Source organism: Empidonax traillii, unplaced genomic scaffold (genome assembly GCF_003031625.1).
Source record: "Empidonax traillii isolate 1590-97213 ecotype Southwest subspecies unplaced genomic scaffold, ASM303162v1 scaffold521:size443152, whole genome shotgun sequence".
Lineage (NCBI taxonomy): Eukaryota > Metazoa > Chordata > Aves > Passeriformes > Tyrannidae > Empidonax > Empidonax traillii.
This window is the reverse complement of record NW_020955714.1, coordinates 306,126-330,359: the sequence shown is the minus strand read 5'-3', so window position 1 is coordinate 330,359 and position 24,234 is coordinate 306,126. Positions and strand designations below refer to the sequence as shown.

Genomic DNA, 24,234 nt, shown 5'->3' with positions numbered 1-24,234 from the left:
TAAATTAGTTTTCCATCCACAATATACATTATGCATTATTCGTCTTCCTATGTAACACTGGTTGTGCAGTGTCATTTGGCAACACTTAATTTGACCCTTGTCTTTATAGATGCAAGGAATGTAGTATTATCAACTGTGTAGCTGTAGTGCTTAACCAGGTCATCATCTAGAAAAACACTGTTTGACTAAAAGAATGCAAACAGCATTATTGACTTACCAAGAACATAGGGAGTTGTGTGTATGTACAGTTGAACAGCTGCTCAAGTTCTCCCTTTAGTCAGTGTAAAACTACTTCACAGCTTGCAGAATAAATGTTCAAAGCTGAGCTCATTTAGAAAGATGGAAGCTTATCAAACCTCTTGAATCTGACCCTAATAACTTGGTCATGCCTCCTTCAGATTCAACTAATGTCGTTTTTTCATCTTGTGCTTCTAGACGGATAAAGCCAAAGGCCTAGTGGTCTGCTCTTTTACAGGCTTGCATTTATGCACACATAAAATCCTCTTACCAATTTGGATGCTTTCAAATAAGGGGAATTTTTAGGCAGTCCTAACTTTTAGAAGTTCTGGAACTAAATGTGTGGTGGATAAACAAACTCTTTTTAATATAGTGGTAAAAGACATTGCTGGAGATGACGTAGGTGGGAATTTTTCCAATATAAGATCTGACTGAGCTGGAATGATGAGAAAAAAGCAATATTATGTGCAGTTTCTTCTCATATCACTTTAAAAGTTTATTTCTTAATTTAGATTCTTAAACCTTTGCAGAGCAGTTTGTATTAGATTTCTCTGATGTTAATATAAATTGCAGTACTTTGTGTAAACTTCAGTTTTACCTAGACAGTATAGTAACTCAAACATTCTTTTTGTGTCTCCCAGTTAAAGCAGTTTAGATGGTTGGGCACATTTGATGTTAGTGTAGTTTGAATTCATTCAGCTGGGTTCAGCTGTAGTAAGTACCATGTCTAAACTACTTCACACTTTTCAGCAAGGGTAGGGACGCTGAAGTTTGTTTCTATAGGAAATAAGTAGTACATTAGTTTTTATTTAAGAAGATTCTCATCCAGTCTAGAGTAAAACGCAGTATATTTTGGATGTAGACAGTACACTTTACTGAATGCATTATAGTAGTGTGAAAACGAGTATAAAAAATAAAGTTGAACTTCTGTTGCATATTATTAAGTCCAAGATGTGGGGGTTTTTTGTTATTACTTTGTCTCTACTGAATTTAAGCAGCGTCAGGAACTTCTGTCTTCTTTACTTGTCTTGAGTTGTTGATTTACCACAAGTGTTTGCTATAGATTATATGCTTAAGCGTTCAAAGCAACATGAGACGGTTCAATTGTCTGTTAATAAATGTATTTACAGTATTACTAATAATAGCTCAGTTAACATTTTTCCCTTTATAAACTCAACCACCTTCAGTAGAGTTGGACAATAACTTCAGAAGTTTGAGTTGAAAGCTGAGTATAATAACCGTCTTGTTTTCATTCCTGTATATCAGCTACTGGTTGTGATCTGCAGTGAAGGCATTTAAACTCCTTCTGAACTTTGTACATTGTGTTCATATGGACAGTCACTTTCATCTGCATATGATTTAGCTTTTCCTGGAGCCATGAAATAGCACATTTGTGAAGTTTAATTTTTACTGGTAAAAGCTGGAAAAAAGAGGCTAGTTTGATTTGGTTTTGTGCTTATTTTTTTCTTTTTTTTTTTTTTTTTTTAATTTTGAGCAACTTTTCTGGTCTTCAGTCTTGTATCATTTTGCAGTTCTAGGAAAATATTAATGGACTATGTTGATCTATTGAAAACATTTGAGTAATCACAGGTGATTTAGGAGACTGTCTTGGAAAGGAATCAGTCAGAGCAGTGCTGGTATGAAATAGAAAACGGAGTGCTGTAATTTGCTGTCACATATATATATTTCAAAATGCAGATTTTGCTTAGACCAAGAGCGCAGTGAAGTCCTGTGACCTCATGCCCTGGCATATGTGTCCTCTCTGAATGATAGGAGCGTATCAGAGTTCCAGACCAAATTACAAAGTAAGTGTGAAAAGTAAATTCTTTGAACCCTATACATTGAGTTTGAAGAGGATACCTTAATCTTTACAATTCCTTGGCCTTTCCAAACTACTTCAATCATTTAGTGATTTTTTAGATAGTGCATATGGCTAAAACTTCTGTTAGGGAAATAAAAAAATTAATAATTGTTTTAATAATTTAATAAAGTAAAACTTTAAACCACTATTTTCCTTACTGATTGGTAATTCTCTCTCAAATTAGACCAGAAGTTGTGTGAGAATTAAAATAGAATTAATTCATTGTATTAATAGTGATTTAGGAAAATTTTTGGAAACAAAAACCTCTAGCTTGGTGTAGTTGGGAATTTGCTATAGCAGGGGTAGTACTAGGAGTTACAGAATCTTGATCAAGAGGGTTCAGCCAAGGAATCAAGCCAAAGCAAACTGGAGAGGATTTGTGTAGAAATAGGGATAAGCAATACTGTGGACACTATAACTGAATTTAATAAACTTTCTTAATTCTAAAAGACAATGTAAAGTCACAGCAGTTGCTTTCTGACTTGTGGGAAAGTGTTCTAGATTGCTAATTAGAATTTTTTTTACCTCATCCATTTCCCACAAAGAGAGTAATCACCAAGTTAGCCATATCATGCAAAAAGGATACTTATTTAGAGCAAAGTCTAAAATCGGGAATATTTTCTCCCCATTTTTCATGAGTTTTTGATTGAATTCTTAATCTGAGTGCTGTATGGGTTCCCTGTTAATCTGTGTGGTCCTTCCCATGTTTACAGTACCCAGACAGTGATTTTGTTAACTTCTTAGTGAACTTCATAGTTCAGTCAACTTAGGACACTGAAAAATTGCAATTTATAATCAGTATATGAGTTATTTGGACACTATTTTCATAATTCAGTGCAAGATTAGTCATGTTTCAAAGTCAGTGTTGGAAACCCATGTGAAGGCAAAGAATATGGTTCCTTGATCAGCTGGAGTTTCTTGAAAGTACTTAAGACAGGAAAGCTTCTAGGAACACCTAAAAAGTTTGTAATAAAGTCTGGAAATAAATATGAAGAGATCTGATAAACTTTCACCATCTGCTTTTGTAGTGCAGAGTCTTATGTGTAGAAACTGGAGTTTGTTTATTAGTTACAAGTTTTTGGTTATAATCCTTTTTAAAGTCAGTATGTGACTTGCTGAAAATATATGAAGGATTCATGGAAGTCTTGAAAGGCACTTTACAGTACCACTTATTTAGTTTTCAGCAAACTTCAAGGCCTAAAAGATAATTTTAACCTGTCAGAATTGGGCAGTGAAAGCTGCTAAAGCACACTGAATAAATGCTACTGAGTTGTTTGCTTTGGCTGTCAAAGAAAGGCTGTTTCTCTTTTTTGTTATACCTTTAATGACTGGGAGAGAGATTTTGAATGTTTGGTTGTGGTTTTTGGAAGATACTGTTGCTCAGTGGCCAAGTTTCAATAGGCTGTACTGGAAGTTTTATATGTTAGTGCAAAACAATAAGAACCAAAGAGCAGCTGGAAATGACATGAGTCTACCACATGCAAATAATTTGGCAATCTATATACAGAGAATGCAGAAACAATTCAAAAAATGTAGACTGCTCCTGCTGGCAATAAATTCCCTTGTCTACAACTGTAGCAGCTTGAGGCAACTCAGTGATACGCTTTTTATCAGTTGCTTTATGTTCATATGCCAAAGAAAAGGAGAGAAATATGCATTAAGAGACTTGAAGTAATTACCTTTGTGCATAAGGTAGGAGTGTTTGAGAGGGGTTTTTTACTCATGTTTGTTTGTAAGTGTAGCATATGTAAGGATGGAAATCCTGCCTCCACCTCATTTTATTGTTCTAGTTATTAAAGAACTGTTCTTCTAACAATCATGTAGTATCTTAATTGAAATTTACTTTCTTTTAAAGGAAAGCAAAGCCACTTCAGTGCATTTAGACTATGGTAATGCCTACTGTAGAACAAGTTTGATAATTAAAATTACTTAAAAAGCCCTTCACCTTAGACCAACCTTATTATAACTGTTTAAAATAATGTGGTGTTATTGGTAGAAGTTCTGTTTTCTCTAAAACATATCTGTATGCTGTAATCCTAATTTGTTCAGGTTTTGCCTAAACCAGATGCAGTTTACACTGTGATTCTAGACTATCCTATTACAAATTATTCTATTACTAATTAATTAATTATCCTGTTACTATTCCATGGAAAAAAAAAATACTGCTTTTGGCTTTAAGACTTTGTCTTCCAGCATTCAAAAGCTGATAAATGGATGTTGGTGACTTTGTGGGTTTTTTTTTCTCACCAGTAGCACAAAATAACATAGGAGGATAAACTCTTAGAAAATCTACTGAAATAGAAGAAAGTAGTCTGTATACATCACTCATCTGAAGTAGAACTGAATTAAGTGAGGAAAATGTTCCTTCTCTGTTAGTATCTCTGATTTTTTAAATTTTTTTTTCCAATGTAAAAGTTAAACCATGTTTTTATGTCCTTGGGAAAACAAAGACAAGTGAGTTGTTTAGCAGAGTCTGCATTGACCATTCACCTGTTGAAAGAAAAGCAGCAGAATTCTAGTACTGCCTCCTCTTCCCTTCTGTCAAAGGCAGTGATGTCATGGGTCTAATAGTAACTCTGCTTGAGTCATTCTTTGATCCATGGCCCTTAAATGCTTTGAAGTGTGGTGTCCTACATGCTGCTGAAGGTCACTTGTTCACTGAAGCTAAGCAAACAGAGGTTTCCCACCTTGGGTACTGTTATTCCCTCTTCCTTCTTGGTCTCTAATGTATATAAACACTGACCACAGCAGGACTAGGCTGTATTTTTAGTTACAATGTTGCCTGATGAAGGGGATGCTGGTCCAGGTCTGTGTCAGCCTCTTTCTGCTCCTGCCAGTGTCCTATTCAATAAATCAATATGTTCGGTGAATTGCAAGTGTGCACACATTGGCAAAAGTTACTTGACACATCTCTTAAGAGGCTACGCTCATCATGCCTGAAGGAAAGGCCAAGTTCCCTCTGTCCTCTGTGCACAGTATTTGTTTCCCTCTTGGAAAAATATTTTCATGTAAATCCAGTCTGTATATAGTTAATCAATAAAGTTATTCAAATTTAGCTACAATGTCCAGACTCGTAATTTACCTTGCCTCCTTGCAGCAATTTTTCTTGTTTCTCAGTAAAAAATGAATGGTAGGATAACAAACGAGTCTACTCTGATGGAAGTTGCTGAGGTTGTTGCATGGATTCTATTGCACTGGAAAAGAAGCACCACGAAATGGAAATGCTAGTGCATACCTCTGAGTTGTTGGTTGTTGGTGTTGATGGGGAGTTGTTGACAAATGATTGACCTGTGAGTGTAGTACCAACATATTTTATCCAAGTAAGTTTAATCTATTCATACTTCATTTAAGAGTTTATGTTGTGAGAGAGATTTGTTTAAATAAACATCTCTTTAGAGCTTTATTAACCTGTAAAATAAACATTAAAGTAAGCCTAAATAAACTCTCCATCTTTTTTAGAGGTTTAACCTCTAAAATGGGCTTTGCTAGTGGAAAATACCAAGACCTGTTTTCTGTGTTGGTGGTTAAGATATGGCTGATGTATTTGTGGGAAGGAAGGGTGTGGGTAAGATTCTCTTCTGATATTTGACAGAAATGGAGCTAGGAAAACGTGGTAACAAATGGCAATAAATATATGTTTTCAAATAATCCACTTATAAAGATGATTTGCTTATTAATTCACTAAAGCACCATAAATCTTATCTTTGGAATTACAATTGAGAGTTTTAATGTAAGATATGCTTGCAGATACTTGCCTAACACTTTTTGAACTTGTAGTAGAAATTGCTATTGTTTACAGTTTTCCTGTGAGCAAAAAAAGTTAATGGTATTTTTCTCTTTTTTTTTATGATGGTGGTTGTTGTTTCTCTGTTTTTTTCTTTAATTTCAGCGTAGTAGATAGTTCTGGGACTGGAAACTTCATTATAGAAACTAAGTATTTTGTAGCATCAGAGGTTCTTTTTACGTGTTCTTGTGTTTCTTAAGCACTTTTTTACTTCTTTATGATGAGAACACAGATCTGTGACAACACTCTGGGTGTACTTAGTTGGAAACATTCATTGCTCTCTATGAAGAATGATCTGGAAGAAAGGCAGCTGAAAATTTAAAGTGTCAGTAAGTGGCTGCTCTAAGTCATGAGTTCATCATTGGTGATTAGTAATGGAAGGAAACTTGGATATGAGACTTAAAGATCGTCACAAGCCACCAGTTTGACAAATCTTAGCCATGGAATTTTGTCCTGAGGCTTTATCAGAAGATATATTTCAATATAGACTAGAAATTCTTAAAGATGTTATGCGTGACAATGGTATAATGTAATCCTTCTCTGGCCAATTATGTCCCATTCATATTCAAGGAAGATGACTTGAGACTGTAGCAGGTGCAGAAAAGAATATGGATGGTAAGGAAAATGGTAACAAGAGGAAACGAGAAGAATCCAGCTTGTTCATTAGTCTTGCAGAAAAATGACTGGGGAAAAATACCATTCTCATGAATATCACAGGAAAAAATATGGGGGGAGGAATTATTAAAAGGACAATCTTCATCCTTAGCATTACATATTCATGTGGGCAGTTGTATAACAAGCAAACTGCAGAATCAAGAAAAAGCCTTTTGCACGTAAAGCATTGGAAAGAGCTGTAGGAGAATTTGTTATCCACAAATGTCTCTGACATAACATTTCAGGTGATACAGCAGATCTTGATAGAATATGTCTTAAGCTTCCTGGTATTCTGGCATTTTAAAATCTTGAGATACTTGATTAAAGTGCATAAACCAGCCTTTTAACCAAGTTTTACCAACCTTATAACCTTTTCCACTTGTTACAAGAGCATAGCATATAAGATATTTCTGTTCTCAGTCAGTGGTTAAAATTTGCTTTCTGTGAAATCAAATACTGTTGTATGCAGAAAACAGATCAGTTGACAATTTATAGCGTAACAGTTGTCTGGTATCTTGCACAGAGTATGTAACTTTGTAATAATAGTCTTGAATAACACCTTGAGTATATCTGCAGGTGTGCTGGCAGAGGGCTCAGCACGAGCCACATTAGAAGCCTTTTGTGTTATAGTTGATTTTCTGCTATCTGTGTCAATCTGGAATAAACAAACTTCAGAGATGAGACTTTCATTAAGTAAGCATAGGAAATGCATGGGGTTATGTGGTGATTTCATTTCTTCAGAGAAAGAACTGCTGGTTGAAATGATTCATAATTTCTGCATAATCAGAGCCCTCTTTTTCCTGAAGTAAAATTCATTTATAATTGTATATTTGCTAGAGGATCTCTTTAGACTTCTTCCCAAAAGAATGAATTTCCTAGCTAAATTGAGGCAAAGGGAGAAGTGATGAGAGCTGAGGACTATATGTATGAGTCACAAAGATTACCAAGTTTTGGAATAAGTCCAAATGAAAATTTCAGAGCTTCTTGTTAACTCTTGGGGCTTTTTTTTTTTTTTTTTTCTTCCTGAGTAAAAAGAGGCTAAACTGGGAGTGAGATAAGAGTGTGAGACTGTTGTTTTTCTAATGCAGAAAAGAAACTGTAATCTGAGAACGCCAAACATTTAGGTGTAACCTCTTCTTTTGGGTACGACTGAAGTACTTGACACTGAAGTATTGAGTCATGAGAATGGATTTGGTAAGAGCCAAAGTCAAGGTAGGATTACTTTTACTATTGTGTGAAAGGTGACAAAATCATCTAAATCGCCAGTGGATCACTTTACCTGTATATTAATGAACTTGTTGAGGGTACAGTTAAAATATCAGTTATTGAGTCAGAATGTTTAGTTTGTACAATTAAAAGTATCTGTTATTAAATCAGTGAGTTTTGCAGTGTGCTAATGACTTAAAAATTGAATTAACTCAAAATTGCAGACTTGGAGTTCCTATCATCAGTGGAAGTTTAGCCACTGAGTAATATCAGGGATAGTATAAAGTTACCAGGTTCAGGACTTCCCCAGGTGGAAAATTTGAAAATTAATGGTGCATCTCACAGTAAAGATTTTAAAATGTATATGCTGGATAAATGAACTAAGCCAGAAAGTTAAGTCTTTGATGAAATCTTTGGCACTTTCTGCTGCCACAGTTGAAGGTATGCTCCCCAAAACTCCCAAGTTATAGTTCTGAAGCTTTTAGCTTGATTCCTTTTTTTTTACAAGACCTGACTTGGATTGTGTATGAAACTGTTATTTGTCACTGATTTGAGCAGGTTCACAGCTTGTACAGCAAAAACTTTTGCGTTCCAACAAGGGTAATTTAACCTCCACTGTTTCATTAAGGCATTATTTTATTTTATCAGCAGGAAGAAAGCAGATTGAATAGGAGGGGGTTATTTATTTATATTTTTAGAAATATAACAGCAGTGTACACTGCAGTTACTGGACTTCGTAAATTTGAGATCTAATAGATCTTGCTTACACTTTTTGTTTTAACCATCAAGCTATGCTAACTACAGGGAAATAATGCTATCCACCTGCTCTTCACAGGACTCCTCATTATCTACCTGTGGGGGTCTCACTTGGGCATAAATAAACTAGCTGTTGTAGCCTCTTCAGGATCAGACGTTAGAGTCTGTAGTTTATTACATTGTATTTTAATTATAAATGGGGATGGCCTAATGAATTAACGCTTTCCTGTCCCTTTCCTGCTTTAAATGCAACCTGTTCTGTGTCTGTGATAACCCATTGTTACCACACTGAGAGCCCGCTAACCATCAAGCAAAGTGGAAGATGCAAGGTAAAATACACATAAAAGCTGAACAGAATTCCTTCAGAAAGAACTCTGCTCCAAATCATTCCAGTAGAAAAGTATCATGGTAGTACTTGACCTGTTAGATGGAAATTAGACCTCCTGAAAGGTAGTTAGAAAGGAAAATGAATAAGGGAGTAGAATTTAATCTGCACCAGAAGCAGGAATTGTAGGCCAGGCTCAGTAGGCTATATAGATGAGCGTTTGTAATTTTGTGCATTTCAGGAGACTGACTGTGAAGTGTTCCCCCAAAAAATTACACATCGTGGAGGAAATTAGACCAGAAAGAAACTTCCTGTTGTCCCTTCAAAACCCACGTTGCCATGCAGTTGTTACATACCAAGAGATAGTTACCTGTGGTTGCAGATTGCCCTGCGTGTGCCATCCGTTTCCTGCTGGCTTATTGCCACTTGTGTCCCCCAGCAACAATTATGGCAAGCACTAAGTTGTTCTGCCTGCCTGGTCACTGGCACCAGGTTGTTTATAAGTTGGGGCGGGGCGGGGGGGGGAGCGGGAGGCATGTGTTTTGCTTTTCCCTCCAAGTCTTTTTGCAGTCTGTGTATCTGGTGTCTCTCATGTTGTAAAGATGGTAGATTAAAATCCTGTTGTAAACTATGACTTGTTAAAACAAGTTACAAAAAGAAGTTGCTTGTAAGAAGTTGCTTGTGTTATCCATCCAACCCAGCCCCTCCCTGACTGACAGGCAACATACTGGATATCTGCTTTGGTTTTGTTTTCCCCAGAGTAGGCAAGATTCTTTGATTCTGAAGGAAAGAAAAATTAGAAGGTTGTGAAACATTGTCCTAAATTTAAGGAAGAGCCATGGGAACAGTTCATAGGATAGAGGTCTTGGTACAGAAATTACAGGTCTATAGTTCTAGTGGTTCTAGCTCCATGGTTTTTAGTTTAGTTGGTTTTTTGTTGGTTGTGTTTTTTTTTTTTTTTTTTTTTTTTTTTTTTTTTTTTTTTTTTTTTTTTTTTTTTTTTTTTTTTTTTTTTTTTTTTTCAAGGATAAAGTATATACTGTGCTTATTTTGCTTTCAGTTCAAGGAAATATTTTCATTTTTCTCCCTCTTTTTTTTCCCCCCTTCCATATCTAGGAATACTCATCTAATATTCAGTTATGTATTGCAATTTAATTTGCTTTTGTGGCATTTTTCTATCTTGCTACTTCTTTTTATGATAATTGTTTCATGGATTCCTGTTTTGTTTAGAAGTCAGAAATATTCCTTAGCCATTCTTGCAAATGTTGTACCTCCTGCATAACAGCCACATAATTAGTTCATTGTTTAAGGATGTGTTCAGTAGTGTTAGTCAGCTTTTATGGTACAAAACAGATTTGTGTTGATAAACTGTTACAGTTATGCTGTGCTGCCTTCGAGAACCATTGCAGGACAAGGGCATGAATAATGTAGATAAGGTAGATTAACCCTGGCATCTGTGGGAGATGCGCAGACAGAAAGGGAAGTGATTAGATGAGTAATACTCTGCTTTCCTTGTCACTGTAAATTATCATCAGGTAGCTTTCTCATGTCTTTGCCCACATGCCTTTGATATACCTAAAGATCAAATTACTTTTGTCCGTCTCCCTGCTCATAGCAAATTTTCTTACAGAACATGAGACAGTTCATGTACAAAACTGAATTTAAAATAAGCAAATGTAACATTTTAGTCTGTCAGGTGTGAAAAATAATTTTCTTCAAAGTGCAGGAAGGTGAGCTACTTCACAGAAATTGGTTTATGTGCTACTTCTACCCAGATGGTAAATGTGAGGTAACTTTTCTTTGAGCAGGTCACCGAGGCAGATAATGCATAGCATAAACAGTGTCCTGTCTTCACAGCCTGAGGGTAAAAAAAAAAAAAAAAAGGCAACTATTAAAAGAGAGAATGGAGTGAAAAACAAACCTTGATACTGCATTGTGTTTATTTCTTCTTAGTATGCTCTCTGAGGGCTGGAAAAGGTTCTAGAACTTAGATTACATCCTGCTCTTTTTGAGAGCATCATGTGGAATTCCCCCATAGAGGTAGAAGGTGTTGACTTCCCAAATAGACAACATTAAGAAAGAAGATCTCTGTGGCTGAAACAAAGGATTTGTACTAGAAGACATCAGAAGAGTATGGCCATGCAGGGATCTGCTACTATCTTTGGGACAGAATGTAATTCATGTTTTTATTTCACATCTTTCCCAGTTCTCCAACAGGTAAAAGTTGCTTAAATGAAAAAGTTGTGTGCCTGCGTGCTTATATACACACATACACAATTGACACATTTTTTGAACTTTTGCATTTTGTGCAAGTAGTGGTCACTGTTCTTCTTTCACAAAAAAATTTCTTAATCCAAGTCTAAGTTCTGTGAGATGTCTCTAATATACGTGGAAGTCCCCTTATAGCCCACAGTCTACATGATCTCACATCATTCTAGGCTAATAATTAAAGTGCTTCTGTGGTGACTGCAGCTAATCTTGAGGACTTTTCAGTATCAAGGTATGCTTTTAGTTTTTGTTTCATCAGAGGAGTTAGGGAAGAGCCTGCCATCACATGTATGGGTGTTCACTCTGAAATTTGAATTTGAACAGTTCAGGCAGATGACTGAAATATAGTTTAATGCAGTAAAGGTATTCAGGTAGATATTATATGATGTAAACACTTCATTTTTTTTCCTCCAGTGCGCTGAGTCAGCCTACTGTGAAGGCTCAAATTGGTAAAGAACAGTTTTAAACATTTTTAGAGTTGGATGAAGATTTCTTCTTAGTGCTACTGTGTCTGACTAAACACCTGAAATATTTATCCTGCTCAGGGCTGACATGTGCAATACTGGTATGATGCAATCCACTGATCCTTCTTAGGGCTGCTTGTTTATTAAGGAGTGACAATTAACAACTAGTGTCCTCCCTCTTGTGCGGAAGGCGAGGGAGAAGGAGGAATTCTTCATGGGCCATGAACTAGGTTTCATACCACGTGTTATTAAAGGCCATTTTGTTGTTGTTTCCATTACTTTGATGGAAAGTGTTTGCTGCCTGATATTTTTCTCATGTCATGATACAAGTGTTTGGGTGGTTGTATTGGGTTTACATGGCCAGATTTTAGTAAGAGGGAGGCTGCAGGCCTGAGGAGACACTGGAAGCTGCCCCCATATCACACAGAGCCAAGTTCCAGCTGGCTCCAAGATGGACCTGCCTCTGGCCAAAGCTGAGCCCATTGGCAGTGCTGATCATGCCTCTGTGATAGCATATTTAAGAAAAAGTTAAAAATGCTTTCTAACATGGCAGCTGTGTGAGAAAGGAGTGGGAAAAATGTGAGGGAAATGGTCCTGCAGACACCAGGATCAGTGAAGGAGGAAAAGGAGGAGGTCCTTCAAGTGCTGGAACATAGATTCCCTTGCCAACCCATAGAGAAGACCGTGGGGCACCCCAAGCTTGCAGCAGGTGGATGTGCACTGAAGAAAGCTGCAGCCCCTGGAGAACCCACACTACAGACCACTTTCCTAGCAGGAACTGTGGCCCATGGAGAGGAAGCCACACTGGAGCAGGTTTTCTGGACCTTGATCTGTGGGCTTTTTCATTATGTTTTCTCCTCATGTCCTGCTGAGGAGGGGAGTGATAGAGCAGCTTCATGTAAACCTGGCAGCCAGCCAGAGTCAACCCACCACAGTCCACATCTGTTTGTACCTACATGGAGATCTGCAGGAAGAATCCACTTGTTTTACAGTACGTTTTTAGTGAGTTTTGTGCATTTTCACAGCAGGTTCGCCTCCAGTACATGAACATTTTTTTATTGCCACCAAATTGTTTTCTCCAAAACAGAAAGAAGTAGAAGCTAAAGGAGAAATTTAAATGCTATGTTGTGGCACCTAAAAGCAGGTGCAATAACAAGGCAGACTACTGTATTAATTTTTTTCTTTTTAATTCCTCCAGACTTTCTTGCGGAGAAATTTCCTTTCATCTCTTTGGAATTGGAGCTCATAATGAGAATAGTCCAGCCTTTAGCTCCCTTCTCCCACTCCTTTTTACACACAGAGAAAACAGAAGACCCTGAAGTGATGTTTGCTCAAAATTTGGGGGTGTCTGGGAGAGCAAATTTACACTGCTGGATTTTTTCAGGCTAGTTAGTGCACAGCTTGAGAAGAAATGTAGGGTGCGTGTTTCTTAACATTTGGCTGTGCTTTATTGGGAGTTTTCAGGGCATTGTGGTAAAGTAAGCTATTTATTCCATAGTGGAGTGCTGGATGAAATAGAGTAGATCAGGTTTGTTGGGGTGGAATGCAAACAGGGTCTTCTCAAATCTTCGCTTTTTTCCAAATGTTGTTATTGTTGTACTACAGAGAGCTTAACCATGCCTTGTGTTCTTACATCATCTGAAGGAAGGCTGGGGAAAAGCGCCTTCAGTGTGAGTGGTTTAGAGTAGACTTTTCTTTTTAAGGGCTTGAGGCCATTAGAAATTGGTATATATATTTGCTTGCTGCAGTAATGATTGTAGGTGAGCAGACTCATTTGTCATATTTCGAAAACTGGGGTGGGCGATAAGTTCGTAGGAGTGCTTGGGGTGATTTTAATGTGTACCTTCCTGTTTCTGTCCTTTTCATCCACTGTGGATGGTCTTTGAAAGAAAGAAACGGTGAAACACCCTTTGAGGGTGTTGACCGAGTCTGTGAGATCGGCACCCCCTCTAGTGGTGACACCTCTGCAGGGCTCTACGAGTTGCTGCTCTCAGACTGTTTTCTTCAGTCCAATTTTTTCCCCTTTCCCCTAAACCCAACATTTAGTTCCTCTCTGTGTACCTTTATAGAAACTTTTGGTATGTTAATAATTAATAGAAAAGTGGATACAAAAGTATGTGTATGATCACTTTGAAATTGCCTACAACTGTACTGTAATCTTAATTTAACTGTGGCTTTGAGGTGGAGATTTTTAATGTTTATTCTTAAATTAATCAATGGCAGACCGGTAGAAAAGGAAAACATACTGACAGTGCTCAAAAGTAGCGTTTACCAGATGTATGAAGCAGCAGAGTCACTTCATAATCTGTTAAAAATATATGTCTTGCAAGGTCTGTACATTTTTTATGTCTACCTTCCTGAGACAGATGCACTTTCTGCATGTTTTCAGTCAGCAGTCATACAGCTTGACTCAGTAGTGTTGATCTAGATATATTATTGCATTGATAATGATGACTTCGTTAGGAATCAGCATTAGAACTACCTTTTCTTTCAATGTGATACAAGTTGTACTTTCAGAAAGAAAAATGTTGAGTCTATGCATGACTCATATTTTTTTCTTCTGTGGAAGCGTAATTATTTTTGTTTGTTTTTTTTTTTTTTTATTCTTTGTCTTGTGTTACTTGTTATTCTGTCTGCTAAATAACTGAAATAGAAATGTCTCTTAGTGAAGAAATGTCATGCGTTCTTTGTGGCATAATTTTCATGAACAAAGCAGAATGCATTTGATGCCAGAGTCAGTGGAGGCCTTTGTTGCCTCTTTTCCACTTGCGCAGCATCCCTGTCAGCAGAAGTTGCTGACTACAGTAAAAGCTGAATGTACATCCAGGGCATTATTCATTAATTCTGGCAGGTAGAGAGGACAAGTAGTTGGGACAAGGTATGCTGCCATGGATATAGAGACAATGACAAGTTGTAGGGCATGTCTTAAAAGTATATAGCACTTCATAGTTGCATTCCAGTGTTTTCATGATGAATAGATAGCATTTGTCTGTAGAATGGTGCATTTTCCTACCATTTAGGGGGAAGAATTGGCTAGAATGAAGTAATTGCTTCATTAGATAACATTGATTATTTGATTGATTATGGTAGACACAATGACATTGATAATAGATGACTCTTTGCCAAGATGGGATACTGTGTTGCCAAAGATCTGAAGTGCACTTAAGCAGGTATTCCAAAAAGTCTCTGAGATATGGTGCCATCAATTTGTGGCTTCAGTTATCAATGAAGATATACCTCGCTAAGAATGAAATACAGGCTTCTTAAAAGCCTGATAAAACTAGGGATAACTTATAGTATAAAAGGTAGAGCCCTGTATGGTTATGTCTTCTATAGACTTCTTAATCCATTTTCTAACATTCTTATTTACATTATGAAATTAGGGTTGAACTTACTATTATTTTTAGGTTTTTACAGTGAATTGCTTGAATTCTTTGCCAAATCCGTTTTTGACATCTCATTTGAATACTTTGAATGGTGTCTTAGTACAAATGCAAATAGGTTCTTCAAAATGATTCCCATCTTCCTCAGTAAGTGCTGAATCCTACAAAAAAAGGAACTAGGTGGGCTGGAGTTAAGGTTATTTGGGTGACTTTTTTCCTTTGCAATTTCTTGATTTCAGAGCTTCATAGCAAATAAAGGTATTTCTTTTGTATATATATAAAATTTCCTGCTCAGTGATGGATAGATGCTTACTTTTCTTACTTACATAATTCCAGCTTTTGTCTGTTGTAGGTTTGTGTGTTAGAAATAGAAACTTTTGGTGAATTTGTCTGTAATCTGAAATTTGTAAATCACTGCTTTTTTAATAAACTGCTTTTTTTCAAGTTCTTGGCTAAGATTTGTGGTGTAATAGTGCATAAGCATATTTATGTAATGAATTACTGTTATGATTTAAAGCCTGAAGTTGTTTAGCTCTCCAGTGAATAGTCTGCAATTTTAATTTAATAAATTAAATAATAAATTAAAACTAATAACTGATATTTAATAATATAGTAATCACTAGAAAGTGGTAAAATTGGAGTACTTTGGTAGCTTTAGTGAAAGAAACATAATGATTTGTCTTCTTATATTACTCTGGTTATTTTGACAAAACCATTTTGGCTTCTCCAGCAGCAGCAGTGTTTTATACCACATATAAATGTACAGTGGCACTTGGTTATCTGTAAAGTGGCTGTAAAGCGTGAGGTCAGAAAGGTCCTAGTCAGTGGTTGTACTTCATTGTGGTGGATATACTGAGAGAGCTACAGGAATGGAAAGATTTCCCCAAGGATGGTGGCCAGTTATGGCTGGTGTGGTGGCAGCGTGGTCTCTGGCTGTGGGGTGTACCAGTCACCAAAATATGGCTTGGAGTTTTCTGTTAAATGCTTATTTACCGGTCTGATCTTTTTGCTTTTTATTGTTCGCTCCCAGATGAGGAAGTGCTTATTTTGTGTAGTTCCTGTCTTCCTTCCAACATAGTAATGTTTCTCATACAAAAGCCGTGTCACTGTGCCAGAATTCTACCAACTCTTTTAAAGATCAAGATTCCATCTCATATTTTTTTCTAAACTGACTTGGCTATTTTTTTGTGTTGTGCTACTTTATTTTGGAGTTTTATAAAACTTGTTCTTGTCAGGGAAAGATGAAGTAAAACCAGATGTAGTGTGAAAATGTCTTCGTGTCACAAATAATGAATGGTGTATTTCATTTAAAGCAGAAACTTATTTCAGTTCATGGCCTCCCCTGCCCTGTTGTTTGATATTTGTGTCGCCTATTTTGTAATGAAAGTTATGGGAAATAGTCACTTCAGGTGAAACCTACCTGTACTGTCTTGACCACCATGAAATGTCCTTCTACTATCATAGATTCATTAATTTTTTAGATCTCCTTTTTGTTAGATAGCATAAGCAAATTATTCAAAATTCTTTTAAACAAAAGCTAGTCTGTATAGTAACTTCATTATTATTAATTACCAATAAGTGTTATTCATCAAATTAGTGAAGTAAGGGGGATGTGCAGCTTAGCAATTTGGGAAGAGTCGAGTTAAAAATTTACAGGAAGAAAGTAAAGGTTTGCCAGCTAGTTGTTTCAGTGTTTTAAAAATATTTTCAGAAGTTGTTTAAAAGTTTAGTTTCTGCATTCTTCCTTTTCCCTAAATAACCCAAGAATGACTTTGCAAAATATTTTTCAGAAAGTTTATGAATGGTGACAAAATCCAGATGCATGCACACTGTTTTTCTCAGTATGTTAAAGTTTCTGCAGTTTCGTTAAGGCTTAACTCATCTATTTTAGTTTAGAACTTTTATTTCGGGTTAACTCCAGTTTTTATACAGGCTAATTGTAAGATGGAGGAATTTGAGGCAAAAGTACCTTTGTATCAAGTAGTGTCAAAATAATTATGTAAACTTCAAAGGTTTCTTCTATACCTGTTCTTCTATACCTTTTCTTCTATACCTGTTTATGTATGCTTTTAAGGTATAGTCTAAAATTGTTATGCAGGCTATTTTCCTTTTTGTTTCTGAGGAGATGTGCTTTCTTATATGGAATTTTCAGAAAGCTGCTAGGGTTTCTTCACAGCTGTATCGTGTTCATAAGCTCACATTCATTCTAGGATTGACTAAAAACAATCTATTTTCTTCTTTTACTTCCAAATGATTAGGAAAGTCTGTTTTTTGGCAAAAATTTTACCACTAGTTAAAAACGTGATGGACATTCTGTATGTCAGATTCCATTTCAGTACTGTGTTTCATGAAGACATTCAGATTTGGTGTTAATGATACCTTTTATCATTAAATTATAGTAGCAAACTTCTGCCTTTCTATTAAGTTGTGTTACAGTAGTGTTAAATAAGATGTGTAGTTTTTATTCTTCTGCCTTACACTGTGAATAGATTAGATTTTTTAAATTATTACCATCATCATTTAGGAAGCAACAACAGATAAAAGTGTTGAAATTATCTTAGAGTGTGATAACTAGACAGTAACAAATAATTCACTTCCTTTGTTGTGTATGTAGTGTGCCCTATAACCCATGGTCCTGAGGATGACAGGAAGGAATTTGTCTGTAATTATCTGCATATTTTTAATTTGTCTTTCTTCAGTTGAGGAAGGAACATTTTTGTGTTCACAGGTTTTGATCTGTGTATCACTGGAGAAGGATCAGCTGAAGGATGGGCTGTCATTGTCCATCTACCATTCAGTGCCATGCCAGATTCTTTTCAGCCTAGACCTGAAGTTCAGTTCACTTTTCTGGATTTTGCTGCTCCTTCTCTTTTTAAGGAAGAAATGAGCAGTATGTTCATGGCAATGCCTCCACCGAAAAGCATGGTTTAAAAAAAAAAGGAAGGTTTCCTTTGTAACTGAATTGTAAAATACAAAGGACCCCTGAATGATTCATAAAGTTATAGCTCGGCAGTCTTCTTTTAATATCTGATAATAATATTTTTTGGAATGCCATGCTAGTAAACAAGCACTCTCGGGATAAATAGAAACAGTAGAGGATTAAAGCACTAAAGCAGAGGAACATTGAAGAGCTTTCTCCTGCTTGGAAACAGTAATAACATTCACCCAAATAGGGAATGTTTTAGTTTGATGACAGAAATGAAGGGAAGGAGAAGCTGATGTAGTGCTGCATCTAAGTGCCATCAAAACCTGGTAAGAGGAAGCAGAACAATTCAAGTGTTGCTGCTGTGTAGTAGCTTAGAAGTGAATAATTTTGTTTAAAATGCTTAATTCGGTTGTGCTGCCGTTTGGGTCAGCAGGGCTGCTCTCAGTTACTGCACTTGTAGGCCGTTGTTGTTGTCTTGGTAGAGGATGGAATTATGAAACCAGCTCCTTGCTAGAAGCAATGAGGTGGACAGTGGAAGCTGGTGTGCTGAATTTCAGCTCACGTTGTAGGAGACAAGAACAAAACTAATAAATCCTTCCTACTGGTAGTAGTTTTGAATTAAAACCATGCTCCTGCACAGCAAACTGACAAGTCTGGAAGTGCAAAGGAAGTTAAAAAGTTCTTCAGATTTCTACCTGTTTGTTCCCAAAAAGAGAAGAATTGCTTTATGGTCCTAAAGCAAGGAGTCTGATCATAAGGGCTGTGAAAATATACATGCTGTACTTGGACTGCTTTTCCCTTTATTTAGTTTAAGTAAGTAAGCTTTGAAATAAGTGTTGAAGGATCAGGGAGGAGTCTTAAAATAGCAGCAGTGAAGAAGTGAGAAGATTATTAAGTTCTATTTTTTCCTTCCCATCAGACATTTCTCTTTTTGCCTATGCACATTCCTTTCCTTCCATTTGAGGCAGATGACCGTTCTTCGGGTCACATTATCTGTCTGGTGACATGGGTAGGCAGCATTTGTGCAGTTTCTGATGATAAGAGGTGTTTGTTCTGCAACAGTATTTAAGAAATTATTTGATCCCAATTGATTCGTTCTAATGCTGGCATGCACTATTATTTTATGACTTGAGCTCACACCAGTATTATGCTACCTCATTCTTCATATGGTGGTAGGTAAGGAATAAACCTCAGTAACATTTCTTCCTACTGATTTTCCTTTGTGTCTGTGTGCTTAGAATGAGAAATAAAGAGTGAACAACCGATCAAAAGTCAAAAACTTTTGTTCTGTGGCTACAAGCACTCACATAGGGGATTAGAGTCCACTGTTGTCTTGTATGTACTTATATCAAATCCATTCCTGAAGGCCTCCACTATTTCTTTAGGTAACATTCATTTATAAATGGTTTAGACCTAGGAAATACAAGTCATTTTGAAGAGTTACCCAAAGAACAAATTTATTTATTTAAAGAAATTAAAGATGTAATCCTTGTTGTTTGTTTTGTCTCAATGCTATCATTATTTGCAGATGTCTAACTCTGTATTGGCTAAATCTTTGGGTATATTATATGAGCTTTGGAATCTACACTTGATTCTGTCTGCAAGTATTTCCTTACCATATTGAGTACTGCAAATAATTGCTTTTTATTAGACCAAATAAATCATAATTGAAGGTTTGCTCTTTTATACACAGTCTCTTCCATTTCAAGATTGTAAATGTTCGTATCAGATTTATTTTGCATAATAAAAATAATGGTTTAATTTGCCATCTCCCCATAGATTACATTTATTCATTTATATTAATAAAGTGTAGCTTTTCAAAGTGCATCATTCTACAGGTTCAAAAAACATACCATCTTTTTTTCTCTTTTCAGATTTATCCAAGAACAGACTAACTGAGGTTCCTGTGGAGTTGTGCCATTTTGTGTCACTGGAAACACTAAATCTATACCACAATTGTATTAAAAATATACCAGATGCCATAGTAAACTTGCAAATGCTAACTTATTTAAATTTGAGGTAAGTTAAACTTTGCCACTTTTTTTGTTTGTAAATGTGTAAAGATTTTGTTGTCAGCACTTTATATGTTTCTGGAACAACTGACTACCTTTTTCATTTTACTGAAAACAGTAATGCATAAGCTCATTGGCTGTAGATACAGCTCTGTGTGAAGGCATTTTGAAGGCCAAAATGAAAAGCTAATTATTAAGAGAGACCAAGAAATACTAATCCATTTCTTTCCCATATTCTTCTAACAAATTCAGAATGCTAATCATACCAGCACAGTTGGATTCTTATAATTCACTTCTCATGACAAATTTTGTAAAACTTAACATACATTTTGTGCTTAAAAAGATGAAGAGATGGACACAGAAGATTTATATTTTTGTCCATGGGGAATAGGATGGAAAAGCATGATACTTTATCACTAAGGTTTGATCTTATGCAATAAATATACTTACTGTCTATTTTAGGAGGAAATGGCCAAGAATTAGATACCATTGTCTTCTTTCAATGAAAAGTCTGTATGAACACTAATCAGTATAGAGAATTGCTACTGCTGAAAGTGCAGGTGAACACATATGTGCTTTTGATGGAGGGCATGTGAGCCCTTTTTCAGCTGGAGCAAGGTGTGGAGGTTTCTTTGCAATTAATAATGTAAAAACTGTAGTAGTAAAATATAATAATCTGATCTTTGTGAGAATGAGGTTTGAGCAGACGGTGAAGTGGCTCTTGGTCCTTTAAATTCAAGGTATGAAGGTTTGATCATCAGTTTTATCAACACTGAGGATCTTTCTCAAGCCTTCCTGTATTATTACTGTACTGCAGTTTTGACCACTGTGGAACACTGTTTTGGCTCTAAAAATTGAAATGAAATAGTGTGTCCTGAGTATCTGCACACATACAAGGAATAGACTTGAAACTTTGCATTAGTGTTCGATATACATGAAAAAATTGAGACTGAATTGTTAATTTTACATAAAATATTTTGGTAAATTTAGGAATTAGAATTAACCCAGAACTCAATATCATGAACCAGTGACTCAGTGTAGTGATGGAATTTGTGTGAATCATCACAAAACCATAATAGTTAGATTTTACATTACATCTGATAGTAAATTAGACAAAATAAAAGGAAATTTTTCAAGTTCTATAAAGTAAGGTCATTTCCCTCAGTTTAAATCCCCCCTTCACTTGGATGTACCCTTTCTCCAGATTAGTTACACATAGTAAACAGGTTAAAGAAGGAAATATAGCCTTGACTTTCTAACTGTGTTGCTTCTTGGCAAGAAATTCATTATAGATTTAGAATGCATATTTTTCTGCCTGTCACCAGCAGAGCCCAAATGTTAAATAGTTTTAGAAAGTGATGCCAAGAGATATATGATGTCTTTGGGCCTTGGTTGATACTGTTCATGTTTTATTTAAAGAACTTCCTTTTAAACTAATGATGATTTATTACTCGCCCTGTTGATGTACTGTTCCTTCTCTCTTAGTGGATTGCTTCTGAGTTCTGTAGAGCTTAAAAATTGTTTTGACTTGCTTCTTGTGTGTGTCTGATATACTGGTCTGTGGCATAGTGTAACTATTTAGAGTCTAGACTTCCTCAGCTTGAGTTCTTTAGAACTTAAAAAAATATTTCTGCGTAATTTTTAGAAAAAATTGTGTATTAGGCATCTGTAAAGACACTAGAATTAAGAAACCTGGCTCCAGAATAAGCATTGAATCTTTTTTCAACTTCTGCTGGTTAATAATTGGATTTCTCATTTTAATGTCTTTGGATTTGTTATTTGATATCTATCTGTTTCCTGGCTTGTGCAACAGAGATATGATGATAGTTGGCTTTGTAAAACGTTTTGAGACTGTTGTGTGGAGCACAAATACGCATCTTTATATGCAGCTTTATTCTGCTGGGTTGACAGTTGAAACTTGCGGAATTTTGATTTTTGTTTGCTTTTGTTTCACTTCAGTGTTTCTTACTGAAACTACACTGGAAAATTTTTGCCATGTGTTTTTAGAGTTCGAACATACACTTTTGCTCTCTGAAGCCTTAAGAGTCAAGCAGAAACTGGTTAAAATGGTTTATACTGCGGTGCCACTTTCAAGTTACTGTTCATTGTTTTGCTACGGGTTAATACTCATAAGAAAGAACAAATATTTTAAAAACCTTTAAATATTCTGTGACAAATTAGAAAATATATTATTCTGATGAGCATGAAGTTTCTTCTGGAAATTGAGCCACAAATCACTATTTTTAATCATGTGGTGATCACAAAGGGTCATGACATTTGCCATCTTTTACATTTGTCATGTGAATCTTGCAAAGAAATGAACCATTGATAGTCCCAGAATTTTTTTGATGTATTTAACTGGGTTAATATCATAGAACTATAGAACAAGAAGTATCAAGTAATCTCCAGTCATAAATGTGCTTTAAAGGAATTGAGAAAATAACCATTTTATCTGCAATTTATATATCTGTCTTTTAGTTGAAACAAAAGGCATCCATTTTAATGGCATGTAAAACCACAGGAATGTTTAAATACTTGCAAAATACTGTCTCAGTTGACTTTCCGGTATTCATTAGGAGGGGAAACAGCTGTTCTTGGTGAAAAACAGATTTGTTACAATATTGTTAAACTGATATAGTGCATTTTTTCTAGAGTGGTGAAGTCCACAGCGTCGTTTAGTCCATAATGCAGGCATTTCTGATATGCAAGTGTTTTCTTCATGATTGGCATTTTAAAAGTTAAATTTTATCTGCTTAAAATCTGACCCATGAAAATGAAGACATTTTGCAACTCTCAGACTTTATGTGAGCGTACCGTAGAACATCACTGATGGTTTTAATGTTTTGTTTTGTTTTGTTGCAGTCGAAATCAGCTTTCTTCTTTGCCAGCTTGCCTGTGTGGTCTTCCTCTAAAAGTCTTAATTGCAAGTAACAATAAGCTAGGTTCCCTTCCAGAAGAGATAGGTCAGCTAAAACAGTTAATGGAATTGGTATGTTACTGATCTTTTTTTTTTCACTTTTTATTTTGACTTCTTTTGTACTTAAATAGAAACAAAAAAAATCACTTTGCACATGTATTTGAACAAGTGTTTAATACTATAATGCAGGTTGAAAGACTTAATTTTTTTCAAGTGTTGGGTAGTAACACAATAATAGTTTCCTTTATATTCTTTTGAGACTCTTGTAAACAACATCAATGCCCTTGGTTCATTCAAAACTCAGCTTCAAAGTTAGTTCATGGTCTTTACCAGTTTTGCTCACCCCTGCACTGGCTCCCTGTTTCACTGTATCAAGTTCAAAGGTTCTGACATCAAGCTCTGCAAGGCTGTACCCCTTCTTTAGCACCCTCCCCTCCTGCTTCCCTTTTGTCTGTTACTACTCTCTACTTACCATATTGCATTCCGCTCCTGATACTGGTCTTGTCAGTCTATTTTCATTTTACTTCGCTACATTTGTCATGCAGCCTTTCTCTCCTGGAACACCCATCTAAACAGATCTCCGAAGTTATATTCCTCTTGTTTTCAAAACTGTCCAGATGAATACTGTTTCTACAAGCAGTAGATCATCTGTAAGAGATCATCCACTCAGTGACAATATCTGAAAAAGTAGAAAAGTTATTTGCTACTATAGATAAAAAAAAATTTAATTGCACATGCTTTTTTAAATTTATGTGTGGAAAATTTATATAAGATAATACTTCCCTTTCTTTATCTTCCTCTTCTATAGGAAGGCTGAGACTGAATTCTTTATGGCATATGCTTTATATCATCTGGTTATTTCTATTCATCTTGGCCTTTTGAGATACAAATTGACAGATAAACTACATTTTGACACTGCTAATTTATGCATAGTAAAACAATGACTTTTGAACTTTCTTCCAGCTGCTTCTGTCTCCTTTGACACCATTTATCGTGCATGTCCTTTCTGTACCTGAAAGTGCCTGCTTATCATATTATTCTTTTTATAATCCTAGTTCCTCCATTAAATTGTGTTGCAGAAATTTAGCTAATCTTGCTCTAGGCCCCAGTCCTGTTATTGATTCTTCATACGTGAAGTGGCAAGGGAGGGGCTTTTTTATTCTGATATTCTTGAATGGCATATTGTGGTATCTTCTGTTATAGATTACAATTGATTGGGCTGTTGATGAGGATGGACAGGTGGTTACCTTTTTCTTCCTGGTTTATGCCTGAGCTAAAGACTAGCAAGTTGGTTTTGTTTGCTGAGCATTATTAATCTATCTTATCAAATAGTTTGAATTTTTCTCTGTGTGTGATGGGTTTAGTAAGATTGCAAGAATAGTTCTGAATCAATCTTAAAAGGAAAAACCTGTTGTGCTATAGCATTGTTTTTGTTGTGCTT

The 24,234-nt window shown here is 35.9% G+C and overlaps 1 protein-coding gene across 6 annotated transcripts in view; it reads left to right on the top strand.

Moving 5' to 3' along the window:
* The window catches only part of LRCH1 (leucine rich repeats and calponin homology domain containing 1), a 111,010-nt gene that overhangs the window by 30,469 nt on the left and 56,307 nt on the right, over positions 1 to 24,234 (top strand). For all 6 annotated transcript variants that reach the window (XR_003572693.1, XR_003572694.1, XR_003572695.1 and 3 more), the window contains exons 2-3: positions 19,739 to 19,883; positions 22,739 to 22,865. Coding sequence is in view for 3 of the 6 variants with exons in the window: in XM_027896963.1 (XP_027752764.1) it covers positions 19,739 to 19,883; positions 22,739 to 22,865 (272 nt within the window). In the remaining 3 variants the exon portion in view is untranslated. The remainder of the gene's footprint in view (positions 1 to 19,738; positions 19,884 to 22,738; positions 22,866 to 24,234) is intronic.